This window comes from Aphelocoma coerulescens, chromosome 8, assembly GCF_041296385.1.
Source record: "Aphelocoma coerulescens isolate FSJ_1873_10779 chromosome 8, UR_Acoe_1.0, whole genome shotgun sequence".
Taxonomy (NCBI): domain Eukaryota; kingdom Metazoa; phylum Chordata; class Aves; order Passeriformes; family Corvidae; genus Aphelocoma; species Aphelocoma coerulescens.
Window position 1 is genome coordinate 8,701,644 of NC_091022.1, and position 20,071 is coordinate 8,721,714.

Here is a 20,071-nt window from a genome sequence, read left to right on the forward strand (position 1 = left end):
CTCTCTTGCAAACTTTTAGTGTAAGGTTGGATCAGACCTGCCTCCACCTGGGGGTATTCCAGTGCTAAGTAGCAATACCTATGCATGTTCTGCCTCTCACCCTCTCACCTGCTACTTCTAACTTAGTGTTCTTTTCCTCTTTAAACCTTGTTTTATCTGCAGTGTGTCCTGGTTATCTGTAAGAGATAGCAAAAATACAAATACTGGATTATTCCAGTGTCCATCTAGTCTGGTCTCAGGGGAGCACCTCATTCCTCTGTTGTTACAGCTTTAGTGTATTTGTTCTGGGCTTTGGTCAGGGATGCTGCTGCCACCTGCTTTGGAAAAGGGGCTGATGCTGGGGGCCCAAAGGTTTGGCGGCCAGAGTTACGCAAGAATGCAGCAGGGAGAGGAGTGGCAAGTGGAAAGGAAGAACATTGTGTGGGGAGGTGCTCTTTTATTTTTAAACTCGCATAGCTCTGCACATGTGACAGATGGTTGTCACCAGCAGTGAGTTTTGGGAAAGGAACGCTAAAATATTCTGAAGTTTCACGGAAGGGTTGATAATTACCCAGTGCCTGTCAACTTTAAAATAGTTGTCAATACCCAAGTGTGTGATAAAAAGTTCGTATTAGAATAAAGGAAGAAAAGCAGGAAACATTCTCTGTCTTCTGGCAGAAATATTAATGAAATATGAGTGATTGTCTGACAAATGTGCACTGCTATCTTGTTTGGCAGCTGCAGTTATTACAGTAACAAAGGGATCAGCTCTGAATAGGAGGAATTGCTTTTTATTGTTCCCTTGACTAACTTGGGAGGCTTCTTCATCCAGTAATTGATGATACTATCACCAGTGCAGCTGGGACAAGGTCTTGGTAAGCAAAAGCCAACAGTATAGAGCAGCAAAAGAGAACCTTACTGTAACTAGGTAGCATTTTCTGCTTTAAAGAAAGAAATAGGAATTATTCTGAGAGTACACTTTAGCTCCTTTAAGACTGCTGCTGTGGGTGTAAATGGTTTCTCCTTTCATGACATGCACAAGACCATGTGTACTGTAAGGAAAAAGGCTTTTAAGACAGGATGAAAAGAGAAATCTTCAGCACAGTACTGTGGCAGCAGTGGTTGCAATTCCTGCGTATCGTTCTGGCAACACTACCAGATGGACCATTTTGTGAGATGATTGTGGTGCATGTTCATCCTTCCCATTCTGGCTGCTTTAAAAAGAGCTGTTATATTCGTGATATTAGTTACACTTGTACATGTCCACTGGCAATGCTTTGTAACCACTGGTCACATCACCAGTCCAATCCACGCAGCTGTTGGATTAATGATGTTAATGATCTGGTCCTTGCACGGACAAATATCTTTTTAATTAATCTGTTCCAGATCCATTTATTCACAAGTGGCTCCCACATGGACCAGATCCTCGGACATTTTTCTGTCACAGAAACAGATCTCATTAGACAACCAGAGAACTACAAGCAGGTAATGCTTCTCCTGTAATTCTTGGATGCTCAGTATGCTTTACACAAACACTGTGAAGACTGCATTTCTTATAACATTTTTTTAAACTTAGTTTCCAACAGAAATAAGGGCTTATATATTGAATTTTCAGTTTCTTCACTTATTTGTATTCACCGAGTCTGGTTTGATAGAACATAAACCCAAAGGTATTAAGCTAAGTTTATAGAACCTGATAGACAAGGAGTGGGAAGAACCCTGTCTGAAAGTGCCACTGGAGAAAAGGCTTGTAGACTAAAACACTCTAGATAAGTTGGCTGACTTACTGTTGTCTCCTGCCAGTAACCACATCTGGGCCAGTCAGGCACAACATCTGCCTGGGGCCTTGCCTGAGCAAGACAGAACCTCTTAGGACAGCATCATTTTTCCCAGTGTACTGTTTTACCCTGAAGTATAAATTCCTACTCCTCTCAATTACTCAATTATCATAGATAGTTCATTATTTGAAGTAGTTTAATTCACTTCTTTTAATACAGTATAATACATTTGTTTTAAAAAATCAGTTTCTAAAAGTTCATTTTGTGTGAAGCTGAAATGAGATGGAAATTTCAAGCTCATCCCTAACAAAATCAATATTTGGCAAATTTCTCCAGTCTGTCCAGACCTGTTTGCTCAAAGAAGATACTCTTCCTGCTGCTTGCTTAAGAATGAAAGTGGGCATTGTAAATATTGCGCACAAAGAAATTCAGGAAAGTAGATTTGAAGGTGGGAGGAAAGTTTTATGTTCAAAGCCCCTAAAGTAAAAAGTGCATGTAAATCTTTCATTGCTGAGCATTTCTTGGATGAATGGGTCACATCCAGCCTCTTGGTAAGATTCATCTTAGAACATTTTCTGGGAAAACTATTGTTTTTCTGGAGCAAATGGCTTTAAGTCAGCTTGAGATTTCTTTTTCACTTCTGCTTTGCAGTCCCCCTCCTGTGGTTTGCTCAACACAGCATCACATTGCTCTGAAGTCTGTAGTCTTCCAGATCTTAGCAAATGTCTGTAAAGGTCTGGCAGGCTGCTATTAGAAACTTCTAGGCTGTGCAGAAGGACTTTGCAACTACCTTTATTCCAAAGCCTTACCCTTAGTATGTCACTGATCTGTTACAATAAAGCTTAGTGATACTCTTGGTATCTGGTTTTGATGACTTTGTTAATGAATCAGTCCAGGAGTTTTTTTCTTGCATTCTGCTCCCTTTCCTGGATGCCTGCTCCAGGTGTTCTGTTCAGGGGAGGCTCAGGATAAAATGCAAGGAATTTTTCTGTGTTGTAAGCATTGGGGTTCAGTAGAGTGCTGTAGTCAAGAAGGTTTAATGGGCAGCTGTGTTGTTTAGTTAAAATTAATGAAGTCTTCATTCCACCTTTCCCAGGCTTAAACAGCAAATACATGAAACAAAACCAGGGTGATGACTGAGAGGCAGGGTGACAGAAGATGTTTTCTTTAAATGAAGTATGAATGGCCACAGTTTGTCTCCAGTTTCTGGGCTCTGAGAGGTGCAATCCCAAACAGGCTTCAGCTTCAGTGCGTGTGCGTTGGAAATTCCTTTCTTATGTCTCTTACTGCTTGCACTGATCCAAAATTGGGATTGTTTGTCAGTATAATCAGCTGTGAAATTCTTAACTTCTTAAAACTCTCAAACCTATTCAGGAAAGGAGTTCTAAGCTGCTCTCTTGTGCCTGATTCTAAAATGAACAGGAGAAATTGGCAGGAAATCATCACAACACTTGAGTATACACATTTTTGAGAGCCTTCTAATTTTTAGGGTCACCATTTGAATATTCTTTGTAGATTTTGTCTCCCCTTACCCTTATTTCTCAAAAGTAGCTTCTGGAACTCATATGCTCAGTATGTAGGAAGAGCCTGATACAACAAGGTGGTATGAACTTGAAAAGGCATTGTTGTTTTGAGTGTCACTTTTCCAGATGGATCTAATACTCAATATGCAAAGTGTAATAAAAAGCTTTGGAAAGTGTAATAAAAAGCCTCTAATTTTCAAATATCTTGCTAAGATTAAGTAAATCATGCATATTTGAATAGCTCGGTTTTCAAATATTGGTGCAGATGGCAGCACTCTGCCAAATGTTTTATCCAAAAACTGTGAAATTATTTTTTTCTTTTCAAGTAAACGAGACATTTCTCTTAATGTTACCTCCAGTAAGAACCTGCTGCATGGATCAATAAAAAGAGCAAGCATGTCAATATGCTTTACTGTAATGCCCCCCTCTTGGTGGATGGTGTTATAAATTCCTTCTCATCTTGGGCATCCTTCAAAGCATAGCAATGCAAAGTGGATCGAAGTGTCAGAAATTTGCTATCACAGAAGGGACTTGGGTTCTTCTTGTTTAAGCCTCGAGTTCATTTTCATTAAAAATACCCTGTGAGATAAGTTGCTCTACTTGCATCAAAACAAGAGATGTTTAGTCTGACAGGAAAAGTGTGATAGGATACAGATAGCTGTGAAGTCAAGCTTTACTTTATGAAATGTGAAAGTCACGCTGCTCCTTTTCTGTAGGAGATGCACATTAACTTATTTAAAATGTTCTTTCCTTGGATTTTTGACTATAAAACACTTCTAGTGCTTTTATGTACAGAGATTTTACTGGACATTATTATTCTTCTATCATCATAAATGTCTTTGTCAGATTCATAGGGCTGGAAGTTTTCCAAAGCTAATGGTTTTAATTATGTTTTTCTCTAGTGAGGCATGATCAAAACTCCAACTTTCCCTGCGGTTTGGCTGTGGTTATATCTATGTGTGTGGCTGTGAGTTGCAGGTCACTGCTCTGTTTAGTTCCTGTGCTGCCTGGGGGTGTCAGTGAAGGGGAGGTGGTGTTATTTCAGCTGGAGTTCAGTTTCCAGTGGAAGCACAGAAGTGCCTCAGTCAGTGGGGATGGTTCTGGAGCTGTTTGCCTGAGGCCGTGCTAGAGCACACAAACTGGGGACAGCCACAGGGAGCTTTGGGGGGGGTCATTGTGTCTTTTCTGGAAAATCTCTCGTACTTATCACGTAGTGTCCTAGAACACAGTCTAGAGCATCTTGAATATCTTGTGTTTTGATGCATTTTCCAAGCTGATGGGTACTGCTTGTTTTTAAATGGTTCCCCTTGCCAGGTGGGGTGAGATGGGGGGCTGCTGCTATTTGCCTGCCTGAAATATCTCCAGAGCAGGAATGTAATTCTGGTCTCTGGCACTGTAGCTGATATATCTGGGCAGCATACTTGGGAGAGCATGCAGATGATGTGGCTCAGGGTAAGCAACATTTGCCCCAAGCTTTCCAGGGCAGTAATCCTTTCCAAGCATGCGGCCTCATTCCTCCTGTCTATCAAGTCCGTTTATCTTAATTCTGCACAGCAGTGTTGCCAGGTCTGAAGTTTACCTTGGGCTCAGAAAAGTGTAGGTTGCACTTGAGTCATTAAATTAACTTTCTCATCAAATTGTTACTGTACAGAGATCAGTGAACTTTAAATCAAAGCACCCAAGTCCTTCAGTTTCCTCTGTCTCTTCATATACTGCTTTGTATGTGGAATTCAATCGTAGTAGAGATTAAAAGTTGAAACTCAGGTCATTGGTGCAATGCTGGCAGTGCTGGAGTGATCATTGAAATTGTAATGAGTAAAGATGACACCTTTAAATGCCAGTAAATCAATTTACTGAGTGTGACAGCAAATAAATAATGCAGCTGTCTGCCAGATGGACATGCAATGAAATTTATAGAAGTTGGATGTGAATAGTTAATAATTTTGTTTCAGAAATTTATGAAGAATGTTTATGTTTGTTGATCATTAACATGTTTTAAAGGTGATTTATTTGGCTTAAGAAACTAAGGTTCTTTGTAGCAAGTAAATAAGAGCAAAAAAATGGGCTGTCTGACTTTGCACACATAATATATGGTCAATTCCATGCCCATAAAAAATTGAAGTGAGCTTTAGCTCTCCAAGCAGCAGGGATTGAATAGGATGGGGTAGGATGGTACAGGCATAGCACTGATCTGCTTTCTGGACTGTTGATATACCAGGGAAGGACACCAATGTAAACAATCTGTATTGGTTCCTTCAGTCAGGTGGGGTCCATAATTTCTTACTGTGTCATTCAGGGGGTAACTGATCAAGATGTAAGGTAAGTTGATAGTGAACCCTAAATCTTGTGGCAGTTTCCTTTTAAAACATCTGTCCCAGATGGCTGTTACAGATGGGTGACACAACAGGTTTATTCTCTGTGAGTAATAGCCCATGGCTTGAATTCATGCAAAGCATTAAAGAGCTGCTGTTCTTTCCAGAACAAGTGCATTCTGATTGGAAGCATTAAGAGCTGATAGAATTGGAATTTTCAGAAATGCTGAATGTGCATTTACCAGTTACTTTTCATGAAAGTTGAGTCTTCAGTTGGTGTCCTGGGCTTGTGCACTTGCATAAAGTGCCCCTGATCTGCTGAAGTTTTTATCTGCAAAGGGAAACCAGTGATTTCAGTGCATCCGAGGGACAGCACCACCTCCTGGAATGTGTGTGGGGGCAGAGCTGCAAAAGTGAGGTCTGTCAGCTAATACAGGTTATTTGTCTGGCTGCTGAATAATTACATTTATCTATTGCATTATCTCCAGAAATGGATCCCAGGTTGTTCACCCTTTTGGATGAAAATGAAGTAACTGTGGCAGGATAGTTCCAGTTCTGTGTCCCAGGCTATATTTGGTGTCCTTGTGTTGGTTGTTTGGGACTTCCTGGAATGTTCCTGGTGGTGACAGGCGCTGCAGGCAGGTGCTAAATGAAAATAAACAGTTAAACCCCTTTGATAAGCTTGACACCATGTCACATTATTGATTTGACACAGACCTGTGCTAGTATTTCTGTAATCAACCCTGTTGCAGTCTTGTATGGTGAGGTGAAGGATGTGTAACCTTATTTGAATTTCAAAGAGCCTGTTAGGGAGCCATCTGATATTTTATGATGTCCTTCCATCTGTTGTACAAGAAGCAGTTGAAGCAACACATTTCTTAGAGTGTAGATACCAATGGAAAAAAATTACATGCATCCTATAGTCTGTGATGCTGCTGGGTAGAAGATTTAAGCCAGGAAATGAAGGCTCGTACTGCATGTAAATTCCAGAAAAAAGATTTGGTATTTAGTGAAAAAATGACCTTGAGCTTCAAGGACAAACTGCCTTCATTGGTATAAATTGTCATAGATTCATGTCTGTGGTGCTCTAGCAACTAATTCTGTTTGATCTGGCCCTCAGGTTTTTATAGGTTTATTGTTTCATTCCCTTGGTAAAAGCCATAGTTCTGTCATTTCTGTCATGGAACAGGATCAGTATTATGTGTTGTAACTACTGTTCTAATTAAGGACAGCTTTGCCTATTTGTCATCGTGTTTTACTTTCCTGGAAGAAAAAAAGTACTTGAAATTTCTCAAGTGGATCCTGCATAAAGAATAATACAGCATAAGAGTAACTGCACTGGGGCTTTGTGAGTGTTTGTGAAAACATGTGGTTTCCCTGTTTTGGTTTTCTTTTTGTGCCTCTTCTGTCCAAAATCCTTCCTTGGCCAGTCCTGAGGTCACAGAAATCTTCATGGAGTTTCATTTTACCAGGAGTTGTGCCAGGGTCTGTGTGAGCTCTTCACAGAAAGAACCAGTTTTCGAGGTGGAGAGAGATTGTGTCGCTGCAAATGAGATTGTAAAGGTGGAGAACAATCTTCCCCAAAGGAGCATGAAGGTCTGTGACAATTCTGGGAGCAGTAGCACAGAAGAGACAGCTGAGCCCTGGAGAATCTAAACACAATGAGATTTTAATCTTACTCTATACACTGCCAGAATTAACTCAGATTGAATCAGTGGTGGCTCCTGACCGTTTACCAGAGCTGCTTCCAGGGCTTCAGATGACCAGAATCTTTGGATTTTGGCATTGTTAAATTTTCAGAACAACAACTAAACTGATAGGTTCTGTAGCAAGAACGTCTTTTTTTAAATTTTCTTGTACAACTTTTTAAAGGTACAGGTTTTGCTAGTCCAATGCATCAAAATTTTTACCTGTTTTTAAGCAAATTTGTTTTTCCTTGATGGTTGGTGATGGCTGCATGTTGAATAAATTCTTTAATGATGAAATTAAATTAGGTTCTAGAGCTGCTGACCTTTAATAAATTTCAAGGTTCACCAAAGAACTGTATGTTAGGCCTATGGACACACATGTTTTGAAAAGGTCAATTATGACAAGTTTTTTGAATTTGCATAATTATGCTCTCCACAGTACTTGGAATAAAAATAGCAAATGCTTTGCCCTTTTAAAGTATTTTCCTCTCTTCCTGTCTTTAACTTGATTTTACTAAACCATTCCAATATTCATTGCAGAACACAGGGAGTGTGGACTGTGTTAGGAGCTGCAGACTGGGAGCTGAAGCTGGACTCTGGAAGGGGATGGGATGGATAGTGAAGAACCTTTTTGCTCTGGCTCTTGTTCAGTGAAGTCAGGAGCTGGGAGAGACCCATGGAAAAGAAGCCTGAATGAGGCCATTGTGGAAGCAAGGTAGCTCTGATGTGAAAGAATTCGTATTGTACGTGTGAAAAGAAACAGACTGAGGCACAAGGGGCTGAATGTAGACAGGAAGGTCAAGGCTGGCTCAGGATCTCAGTGACAGCTACCTGAACCATCCCTACAAGTTGTTGAGCTATGCTGGGTAGATGTATCCATGAAGTGCTTTACAGTAACATTTAAATTTCCTGAAAATCATGTCTTGGAAGTCTCAGTTAAGGCATCCAAAAGCAATGGAAGCATTTTACTTACACCTCCTTGTTTTCATTTCCCATTTGCTGCACGACAGCAGTGCTATTATCTCGTCTCACATGGGTCATTAGGGAGGATAACTTGTTTATCTTCAAGATAAAAATTCTGCCTTTAGAATGGGTTTTGAATGATGTGTGACAAATAAGGCTATGGCTTCCCTCTAAAGAACAAACAGAATAATACACCATTTGAAAGGAAAAGGAATGGCATGTGGAGTGAGCACCAGCCAGTCTGTGCCCTTGGTGAGACAGCTGATGAAGGGAAACATTTTGGTTGCATAATTCTAGACCTTATACATGTGGGAGGGTCAAACTAGTGGTGTTCAGGCAGCTTGAATTCTGGCACTTTTTAACTTTGAATGCTACAGTTTCCAACTTTAGCATTTTTCCTGCTGGGTTGTGCATTAGAGGTGTAAAGCATGCTTACTGCCATGTGCTCTGAACAACACTGCCAGTGAAAGGTAGTGCTTTTTTCCCCCTGTTAAATGACTTAATGTTTTGTGTTGCTCTTCCAACCACAGTTACTTTAGACATTTTACATGCATGGTAGTCAGGTTGGTGAGAAATAACATGGGAGCTGGCATTAATATTGCAGAGGAGAGCAGATCTGATGATGTATTGCATTATATATGGGGCTCCAGCACCTAAATGCAGGAGGCCTGGAGGCTCACACAAGAAAGCTTGAGGGAGCGGAATGATCCAGAGTACTCAAATTGTGATGATGGTTGTTCAAAGGAGGAGTGGAAGTTGTAAGGATGGGTTTAACCTGCAGGCTAAAATGAAATATACCCTTGATGCTGCTCTATGATGAGCAGGGTCAGGACTGTTTTGGCAACCCTCTCCTGAGCTGACTTTCTGACCCTGTGGGAGACTCCTGGACTGCTGCTTTCTCCTTGGTGCCCTGGCATTGCTAAGCTGAATTACAGAGCAAAAACTGGCTTTAAACCTCCGTGGGTTATGTTGGTTGAAAGGTTTATTCTTTCTCTCTAGCTGTCTCTAGTTTGGTGTTTTGCTGGTGTAATGTCAGGAGCAGAATGGTGCCGTGGTGCTGGGCACGGCAAAATTGCTGTGCTGGGATAGGTAGAGTTTCAGAGCCTCCAGGGAGGACAAGCTCTGTTGGAAATCCACATTTACATGTGTGTGAGGATGCTCAACACAATCCATTTAAGTGTTGTGGTCTTCTTAGTGGGACTGCCTTGATCACCTTTAAAATTCAGAATACTTATTACTCATTTCTTTTCTGGGAGAAGGCTCTGTTGGTTTGAAGCTTGATATGTTAAAGGTTGTTAGAATTGGAAAAAGCTCTGGTGTATTTTGTTCCATTTGGCTGATGCTTACTGGAACAGCAGTGGGTACTGTCTTACAAAAGGGTGATTTGGTGGTTGTTATGTATTTCCCGTAGACTAGGAGAGTGGCTACTGAGAAAACAATTTAAAACAGAGATCCAAAAAACTCTGGGCAATTCAGATATAATTTTTCTTCCTCACATTTCCTCACAAGGCAAGAATAAGTGCTAAGAAAGCAAAGGAGCTGTCAGTGACAGTATGTGCTGCCCACCCTATGCTACATGGCAGGAACAAAGAATGTTATTCCTGCCTTTTTTAATGATTCACTTTACAGCAGGAGAGGGTAGGCTGCCATGTCATCTTCCTTCCGAAATGCTGTAGGCAAATGGTTTTCAGTTCATTTCCTGACATTTATCACATAAAACATAGCTTGCTGTAGGAGTTATTAAAACCTCTTGAAAACAGTGGATCGAGGCACTCATTTGCAAAAATGAGGCAGAACAGATTCAACCCTTGTCATCCGTGTAAAATCAGGAGGTCGAATGGCTTCAAAGCTGCTTTTAGACACTGTCTGCTTGTAGCCAAGTTCCTGATCCTTCTTAAGAAGGTGGAAATCTTTGGCCTGCTGTGCACTGTGGAAGCAAGAGGAGTCAAATTGTGTGAGATAATGTGTATTGGGAGTTTCTAAAGCAAGTCAAGTTTAGAAGGGAAGGCTGAAAAAAGTTTAATATAAATGACTTGCTTTTGAATGCTCTGTGTGGTCTCCTCTTGGGGCAGGCAGTGGACCAGTTGTTTTGGGTGAGGAATTCCTCTCCTAACTTCCCTGTTGATCCCTTTTGTGCTGGTGCTGGAGGTTTTACTCACCCTCCAGAAGCAGTGGGGCTTGGCTTCCAGATTCTGTCTGGAAGATGGACAAGCACCATCCAGAGCCACGAAGTAGGTGGAGGTCAGAGTGGAAGTTCAGGCTTGATGACAGGAGAAAGGATACCTATGGGAGAGTTAATTTAGGGAGGTTGGAGAGGCTAGGAATGTGTGAATGACACTTCCTCATGCTGTAGAAAGAAACCTCTACAGGAGCTAACCTGCTTTAAATCTCAAAAGGTGAATATGATCAAAAGAATTCTCCTTCCGTGCAACTGGCTGTGGCATCAGATGGTTTCTGCTCCTCTGATGCCTGCTGTTCCCAGCTGGTTCAGTTCCACCTGCTCTGGGACAGGCACTTTCCATCTTCGCAGTCCCCTCGGATCCTGCTGCTGGTTCTCTTTCAAAGCAGAATGGAGTATCCCATCCCAGGAGGAGGCAGAGACATGCAATTAAAGAGCTTGGAGAAAGGCAGGTAGGTGCAGAGGATGTTCCTGTGTTTGTGTATCACTCGAGGAAAATCCTGACATCCTTATAACCAAGTTGGTTAGAGGTGGGCTGGACAAGTGAGCGGTGGTGCAAGTGGAAAATTGTTTGGGCCACTGAGCTCAAGCTGGCTGTTAGTGATATCCCTCTGGGATCAGCTCTTGGTCCAGTACTCTTTAACAGTACCTGGGGGCTTAGGTGGGCAGTAAGCTGCCCAGAAGTCAGCAGTGTGCCCAGGCAGCAAAGGCTGACTGCATCCCAGGCACTGTTAGCTGGAATGCTGTGAGGGCAAAGGGAGGGATCCTGCCCCTCTGCCCAGTGCTCGTGAGCCTGAGTGCTTGGTGTCCTTGTCCCAGCACAAGGACAGTGGCACACCAGCAGCAAATCCAGTACAGCCACTGAAGTGGTTAGAGCTGGAGCATGGATGAAGCCCTTTGCAGAGGTGCACTGGGACAGGAGAAGGGGCAGCAGGCACAAGTTGGAACGTGAGAAATTCTGGCCAGGTAAAACAGGAAGAAATTGCCATGAATTGATCAAACTCTGGAACCAGATCCTGGAGCAGGGGTGACTTCTGTGTTGTTGATGTTCAGGACTTGCTGGGCAGAGCCCTGAGCACCTTGCTTAGAGCAGGAGATTGGATTAGAGAACTCCAGAGGTTCCTTCCCACCAATGTGGTTCAGCAGTGTTAGCTTGAGACCAGCTCCTTCAGCTCACAGGCACTAGCTTGTCACCAGCCATGAATCATTTAGCTGTTGAACTTTCTACCCAATTTCACTTTCCCAGTGCCCCTTCTTGGGAAAGATGCTCTGTTTTGTTTTATTACTCCAGACAGGTTTAGTGCTAAAATATTTCTTTAGATATTTTTTTAAGCAAGGTGGCCTCCGGCTGCAGTTAGTGTCCAGTTGGAGTGAGCTGGCAGCATTATATAGCAACACTAAAGCAAATCATTTTACCTCATAGCATTATTACCTTGATCTGAAAATTTCCCCAGGCTGCAATTTGTCACTAATATTGCTTTCAGCTAAACTTATCCATACAAAAAAAAAAAGGAGTTAATAGAGCTGCAGTTCTGTAGTTGCCATCACCATTTTTTTGGGGATGAGTTATTGCTTAGTACATTTTACTGACCAAGCTTATAGAGTTCTTGGACCTTGAAAAATGATGCAGTGGTTTATCATGGACTCCATAAATTGTTGGACTATGTAGCAGCAATATGTTAGACTCCTACACCCTAAGAAAGGAAGGTGTCTCTGAAACACAGTCTATACATACTGCACTGATATGAACACTTGGTTGTGATTGCCAGCAGCAGAACTGATGGAATGATACTGAGCTTCATTGCTGCTTTTGTGCTTTTGCTTGTTTCATGCCATACTCAACATAATTTGAATGCTGTGACAGTGACGATGACAGTGATATACTATAATATAATTCCACCTGAGACAATGCAGCTGGAATTAATAAGCTGGAGAGACAAGGCTGAGGTATTTTATCATCAGTTGGTGTTTGATTTTTTTTTTTTTTCTTTGGTGGAAGGGCCAGCAAACCCAGTGTAGGGAGCAAGCTGTCCAGCTCAGGTGATGCTTTGGGTTAACACAGGGAGGACAGGCAGGCACTGTGGCTCATACAGTGCTACAGCAAAGGTTGTACCAGCATCATATTTGATGCCTGTAAGCTGAAGATAGAATTGCCACTTACCAGCTGAGACTGGTGTGGTGAGAGGTGTGTCTTGTATCCACATCAAAATCCCCTGGTCATGCTATGCTGCCTCTTAACTTTCTGTCAGAGGAGACCTCAGAGTGAGAGTGGCTTACTTGCTGATAGTTTTTGGTGATGGAGTCAGAAAGGGTCTTGCTGGTTCAGCCTAGTGGATCTTAACTGGGGTATTGGATTGGACCCTGAAGGAACAAATAAAATATCAGGAAAAAAATTTGGGTGAGGACCTTAAAGACTCCTGACTCATCTCTTGAATTGTGCCTTGAAGCTAACAGTAGCCTCTAGATAGTGCAGAGCTGCTTGTGGAGTCTTCACTGTTGTTGTTTTCATGCCAAAGAGAAATGAATTACCAGCTTCTGACAGAAAAGGGACCCCAGGCTTCTCACTCTTCTCTTGTGCCAAAGTACAGCTATTGATGAAGGCTGATCCTGAAGTGCCCCAGAACTATGATCATTTTGTGATCCCTAAGTGGGACCTTGTGTTGTCCTGCATCCACCTCTGAATCAAAGTACACTTAACCCATCCAGAAAGTCAAGCAAGACAGGACCACTGCGTTCTCCACCTCATTGCTGATTAAAGAAGCAGACTGCAGTTAAATCCATATATTACAATGGCTTTGGCCACAACTGAACTGTTACTGGAAAGCTGAACTGAACTGTTTTTCTGGATGTGAGAATGCAACTCACATTGTGAGGAGACTGGTAGAGCTGTTTTTATAGCCTTGTAAAATTAAACTTTGTGTGCAATTGGCCCATAATGTTAACTCAGCTCTACTGGCAGGTATTTTTGTTTTTTTAAATAGCCAAGGAAATAGAGTTCTAAAATCAGCTGTTACTCATGGTTTGAGAGAGATTTTGGATTTGTGGTTCTTTTTAAATGTTTGTTGCTTAATTTAAAGGAGTGTGAAAGAGACTAGCAAGAGAAATTAATTGACATGAGAAACTACAGCAGACTTTAAATTAGTAGTTTCTCTAGTCAGTAACACATTTTAAAATGTGTGAAAATACCTGCATGCACAAATATTCTATGATGGCTTGTCAAAGAGCTAGGCTGGGAGAAACTGTAACTCATATCAAGCTGCAAGCTTAGACTAATCTGCATATTGAATAAATTTTTAAATTAATTGTTTAACAAAGATGAACATCTGTGATAATTCTGTGTACTGTTGGGTGTCTGATGGCGGAAGCCATTCGTCTTTGTTTCTTTTTCTGTCTTTGGGCAAGACCTCAATTTTATTTAACATTTATATTTGTTGGTGCTTAGAGGTTGGGTTTCTGTTGCTGTGGGTGCTGTACAAGCCAGTCCTCATCATGATACCCATCTCAAGGTGTCCTGGGAGTGCAGGTGCAGCTGTGCAGCTTTGTCCTGTCTCCCTTGAAGTACAGCTGGGGAAGTCTGGATGTCGCTGCTCATCCAGTCCTGGGGTAAGGACCACCTGGTCCTTACAGGTGTGTAGGCAAAGAATGTGGCAGAGAGCTGGCAGGTGCTTGTGGAAGGTCAGGACACCCATGGAACAGGTGCATGGAAAACAAGGCACATGCACACACAGGGATGCTCCTCCTATAACCAGCACTTCTTGGTGTAGTTACACCCCGTGTGGAAGTGCACGGAACCCAGGATATTGGAGCTGTTCAAAAGTGTGGCATCAATTCTGAATTCAGAACAGTTAAACAAGTTAGAAACTGCTTGTTCTTGTTGATTTCTATGTGTGTTTCTGTGGCCTGTTAAAAATACAGGGAAATGGGTGAGTATATGGGGGGGAGGAAAGGAAAGAAATGAGTATGGATAATGCTTTGTTCTGTGTACAGAAAGTCTGAATAAAAGCAGAAGAATAATGGTCTTTTTTTGACATCAGCTGCATGGGGGTTTTGGTTGGCAGTACAATAATAACAGCTGTCAGGCAGTACTGTGATACAATTTGATGCTTTTCTTTGAAATCCTCTAGCTGAGATTTCTCTAAAGTAAATTGTGAGTTTTGGTATCTACTGGATGTGCTTTAACTGAGCTAAAAGTATTTGGTACTGCCTGAAAATTTGGCTTTTCAGGTATGCCAGGTTAGGCACCCAAAATCATTGGTACCTTTAGGGGAAGAAAGTCATTCTTACATGTATTGATCCTGGCTGCTGAAGTATAAAACTTCAGTCTTCTTTTTCCTGGTATTTTTGCCATGTTTTAATACATGCTGTTTCCATAGGGAAAATGCCAAGCAGTCCATTCATTGACCCGTTCCTCTGCAAATGAATGCCATTAATGCATCCCACTTCATTGCCTATCAATGTGAAAGCTGTAATACAATTTTTATCTGCCAAATGCCTCATTCTGTTTGTTTTAAATTTAATTTTCTTTCAGTTGCATTTTAAACAGCTGTTTTCTGAATCCCTCCACAAATAGCAATTATGTTTTATAATGATGATCTTTGTCATTTAAGTTTTTAACTAGTGGTTTGATTTCCTGCTCTCAGCAGTGTGAAACCGAGATAGCTCAGTTGAATTTTGAGCTGTGGTGGCATAAAACTGGCGTTGGTGGGTGGAAAAGTTACATATTTTGATTTAGGTGTTGGAGATCTTGCACATATCAAAGCATCTGGAATGATACTCCTGCACCCAAAGCTGGTGTGTTTTGTATTTTATGTACCGTGTCTTCTGCAACAGATTCAAGTCCCGCTTTCCCTTGCAGCACAAAACCACCCCCCAAAATTACAGCTCCAAAAGAGGTGATGCTCAGCAGACACAGAAATCCTATTTTCTGGAGCCAGAGGTCTTTTCCTACCCCTGCTGGGATGTTGGTCAGGTGCCCTATGGGATCCATAGCTGGTGCTGGAAGAAATTCTCATCCACTTCTGTTCTCCAAGAGCCTTTCAGATCCACTGCCTTGTGATGGTTGGGCTGCAGTGCTTCTCCTGCTGTGTCTCGGGTCTCAGTGATATTTCACAGGCAGACAAATTAGGGATGGTCTTTATTTGCCTTGTGGCTAGAGGCTGCTTATTGTTCTGAAGGGTTTTGCTCTTCAGCTGCTTGTATTTCACACTACTCCAGTGTGACTTTCTAGTTTTCAGGCCTGTTTATTTTTGCTTTAGCCTCCAAGGGATGTGTGGCAATGTCTTAAACCAGCTTTGCTTCTGGAAGAATCACAATGTGGAACTGAAACTTGGAGCACTGAGTGTGTCCACCTACACTGTTGTTTGTTTGTCCAAGCCTGAGATGGTTGTGATACTGAGATTTTCTCTGGGGTTTTTTGGTGAAGGGGGTCTCAAAACTTAGCCCTGACAAAGGCAATTTGGGCAGTGCGTGCCATTTTAAACCAAATGCCATCCACCTAACAGCCTGCCTGCTGAGAGACTCCCATTTGTCAAGGTTTGCATGTTTTTTCAGTTAAGGGAGTTTTCTATTGGTAGAGGAGAAGATGTGTTGAATTTTTTTTTGTTTCATTTGATGCTCAGTTAGGTCTCTAAAGCCTTAGTCCCAGTTATGATTTACTTCTGTTAGTGTAAATTGTGTCACTTTCATGATTGTTTACCTCTTTTCTTTGCATTTTTTTTTAGAATGAACTTCTCCACTTAGCTTCTCTCCTGTGGCTGTGAGATATTCAGAACTAGAATTCAGATTACCCAAGTGCACAGTGAAGAAAACAATTTCCTATTAAACAAATATAATCATTGAATAGTCTTGATAGTTTCCCCGTATAAGCTTTCCTACTAAGCCAACCCTGTCTCAAGCCTTGAGTGATTCTCCAGAGATGTTGGCATCTGGAGTGAGGTTTGCAGGGCTCAGGAGTCCAATGCAAGTTTACTGTGTACAGACATATATGAATGGTGATGAATTAGCAGGGTTTTGTCTCTGAGCCAAGAAACAGAATTTATTGCTGAAAGACCATTTTTTGTCTGTCTAACAATAAAATGATTTTCTGAACATTTAGGCAGAGCAATTTTTGATTAAAAATAGTTTCGTCAGTGCTATGGTAGTTGAATTATGAGCTGTGGGCATCAGAGATTAAATACTTATTGTGGGGAGCTCTCTGGAACTGAGCCCATGAAAAGGGACCATTATGCTGCAAATTTATTAAATATTGATTTCTGTAACAGTCTACAGGCACTAATGATTTTTGTAATATGGTGGTAAATAATGTGAAAGAGATTAATATCTCTACAGAAAAAGTAATTACAAATATGTTTAAACAACATATGAGTTATACTTGTGGATCCTGAGGAAGATTCAGCTTTGGCCTCTTGCTGAGTACCACAGAATGGGTAGGGTTGGAGAGGACCACTGGAGGCCACCCGGTCTGACCTCCCTGCTCAGGGAGGGTCCCTTGGAGCACATTACTCAGGGCTGTGTCCAGATGGCTTTTGAATATCTCTAAGGAAGTATCCAAAACCACCTAGGTCATCTTGTCACCTCAGGCTTTTGCAGCTGAAGCTCCCACAGTTTCCTGAGGCCTGTGATCTGGGTTGGATGCTGGACATTTGGCTTTGGAGGTCACAACCACGTGCCGGAGGAAGCAAGGCATGCTCTTTACAGAGCTAGAATTCTTCTGCATCACACTGAGGTTTCCTGGCAGCCTGCTCTGGGGCAGCTCAGTTAGGCACAGTTTACCCTCTACAGCAAAGCTGTTGATTGCACCAGGGGTGGTTTCTTTACAATGGCTTAAAGAAGTTGTTACTGCAATGTGCTTGCTCTCAGCAGTCATTATGGAATTGCCTCGCCACAGAGATTAGCAATTTGAATTTGTCATTACTTTTTCAGTCAGTGTAAATATTTTAGAGCAGTAACTTCCTCCAGAAGAATGAAGGAAATGGATTTTGTTGTCTTAATTTTGTGAAACACAATTTTCAGGCATTATCCTTAAGTATCACTTAGATACCCACGTGAGGCACATTTTTGACTTCCTGCTTCACTTTCTTAATGAAAAAATATTGATGCTCTTCTACAGACTTCAGTCTTTAAATTTCATTAGGAGGCATGACAGTATTGGGTTCTTAGTTCATTGAAAATGGGCAGGTAGCTTTAGTTACAGGAATTTGTTTTACATTTTGAGAGGTTCATGTAGCAGCAGAAATGGAACTGCTCATGGCATATGTGTGAACTCTTGTTGGTAGTAAATGAACAAGAAAAGGTACTGTGGTAGGGGGGAAATGCAGAGGTACAATTTGGGCTTTGGTTTCTGAAATACCAGCTCTGGTATGACTGTGATGTGTGACCTAGGAAAATGTACACCTCAAAGTCACAAAAAGCAGAGTTTGTTAAAGAAAACGAAGTGCTTGTGAGAAGCTTGTGCAGAGGATGAGGCTGGGGGAAGGAAGCTGCCTAACAGAAATGTTCATTCCCAAGTGCAGGCATGTCTGAGTGAAAACCTGTCACCCCTGGGTCATGTGGAGGCTGTCCTTGTGACCAAATTCAAGGCACATGGACATACAATCTATTGTCCCTTCCCAACCTTGAACATTTATTTGTTTTTATGATTTTTGCTAGGGTGTCTCAGGGATATTTGTAGTACATTATTTTTTATTGTGTTCTGCTTTATTCTCTGTGCTGCAATAACATCAAAGCCTTGCAAGGCCCATACAGAGGATGGCAGAGGATATTGGCATTCAGGAGCAGTGCCTAAAGTCCCTCCGGGTAGAAACTCAAATGTTGGCTATTGCAGGCTTGCCTGAGGCTGCCACGGTGTATTCCAGCTATGGTGGAAACTGTTGTCCTAGGATGGCTGTAGTCATCCCATTACTGATTTATGGCTGAAGCAATCTAGCACACAGTTGCTGGCCTGATATTTCTGAGGGTGTTGATACCTTAGTGAAAGGTGAGGATGCTGTAAGTAGGTGAGTCAGATGAATGCTTTCACACAAGCTGTTCAAGTTTTGTGTAACTAATGAAGCAGTTAAAAAAAAAAAAAAGGCAACAAAAGCCCCCAAATACAAAAGATCCCAAAGGGTTTGAGACTAGGAGACTGCTCAGGAAGCTTTGATTGTTGTTAAAGTCAGTTAACTCCAGCAGATCCTTTAGAGGTTTGGTGAAGTTTCAGAACCATACCCTTTCAGTTGTGCTGTGAAATCAAGTGGCATATGGTGCTTCTAACATTCTAGTGAGAATAAAGATGATGACTATGTTTTTATTAAGATCATTCTTTTTTTGAAGGCTCAGAATGAAAAACTCCCCATTCCAACTTTCAGCCCTCTCTAGCTGTAATAAGACATGTTCATACTGCATTCACACGCAGCTCGTGACCACATTACAAACCTACTTTAAAGTCAAGTAACTTCACTGTTCCCTGAATATTTAATCAACTTTTTGGCTGGGTTTTATTGCAAGCTTCAGATTCCATAATGTAAGCCATTTGTGCTGTAGATGTACCTATGAAAAAGAAAAGGAGAAAAGAAAAAAGGAGACAGAACCCCATTCTTCCACCTTTTATATCCCAGCTGAGCTTGAAACTAGCAGAGTCATTAAGCATAATGCCAAGTGTCTGGTGTGTGAGCAAATGTGTAATAATTGTATTTTGGATCCAGCAGTGTTTTAGAGCAAACTGCTTATAATTTCCAGCAGTTACTCTTGCAAAGTGGTTTCCTTTCTTTGGTTCCTTTATCTTCAAGTAATACCTGCATAATAAAATTGCAAAGTCAACTCATACTTTGCAGTTACTTAAATTATGTTATGTACTAAGTAACTAAAGCAAACAAAGCTAGCAGAAGATAGTTAGTTGTCTGTATTAGATTGATGCCTTTTCCTGGTCTTAAAATCAAGAATCGAACACAGTTAGAAGGGGAGAAGGGATTTTACCTTGGTATTTATTTCAAGGAACCTTAGGTGCACACGGCCAGGTGGAATGTGCCGAAATGCACCCCGCAGTGCACACACCTGATAGATCCTGGTCTAACATTATAGGTCTTAGTAATTAGCACATCTATCAAAGATTCCCCAATGAGAGGCTCGAATGAGCCCCCCTCCCCAAGGAACCTTCCCCTGGATGGTTCTATCTTAGTTTACAAAATGTGTTCTGGAGAGGACCTTGGGGTCTGGGGCACACTGATCCCTAACTACGAAGCTTCTAAAATGTTTAGTCTCCTAGCTTGACAAATAAGTCTAAGAATGGAGGCTAAAAAACCTACCAATACAGAAGTTATAAAAAGGTATAAAAGGGGTATAAAAGAAAAGGCAAAAAATCATCATGGCATCAAGATGGATTTAGCTGGTACTGGTCTGGTCCTTATCATGCTCCTCAAGGCACTACACTCCTTGTGGTCATCTTAAGAAGTTGCCTTTGGTGTCAGATTGGTGTTAAAATTGTTCATTTCAAATATATGGTCAGAACCAAAATTGTTAAAGCTAGTGAGCTCTGATTTATAGTAAATTTGTTAGTGTTATCATTCTTTACAAGAACTTATTTTTTTTCTGATATATAAATATTTAGTCTTGGAATGTCTCCATCATATATGTGTACATATATGTGTATCATGTATATATTTGTGAAAAAATT

General features: G+C 41.4%; 1 protein-coding gene across 3 annotated transcripts in view; it reads left to right on the forward strand.

Moving 5' to 3' along the window:
- Nucleotides 1-20,071, forward strand: part of TEDC1 (tubulin epsilon and delta complex 1) — a 68,027-nt gene that overhangs the window by 23,174 nt on the left and 24,782 nt on the right. For 2 of the 3 annotated variants that reach the window (XM_069022985.1, XM_069022986.1), the window contains exon 5: nt 1,366-1,464. The exons of the other annotated variant lie outside the window; for it this stretch is intronic. In XM_069022985.1, the coding sequence (XP_068879086.1) occupies nt 1,366-1,464 (99 nt within the window). The remainder of the gene's footprint in view (nt 1-1,365; nt 1,465-20,071) is intronic. 3 annotated transcript variants of the gene reach the window in all.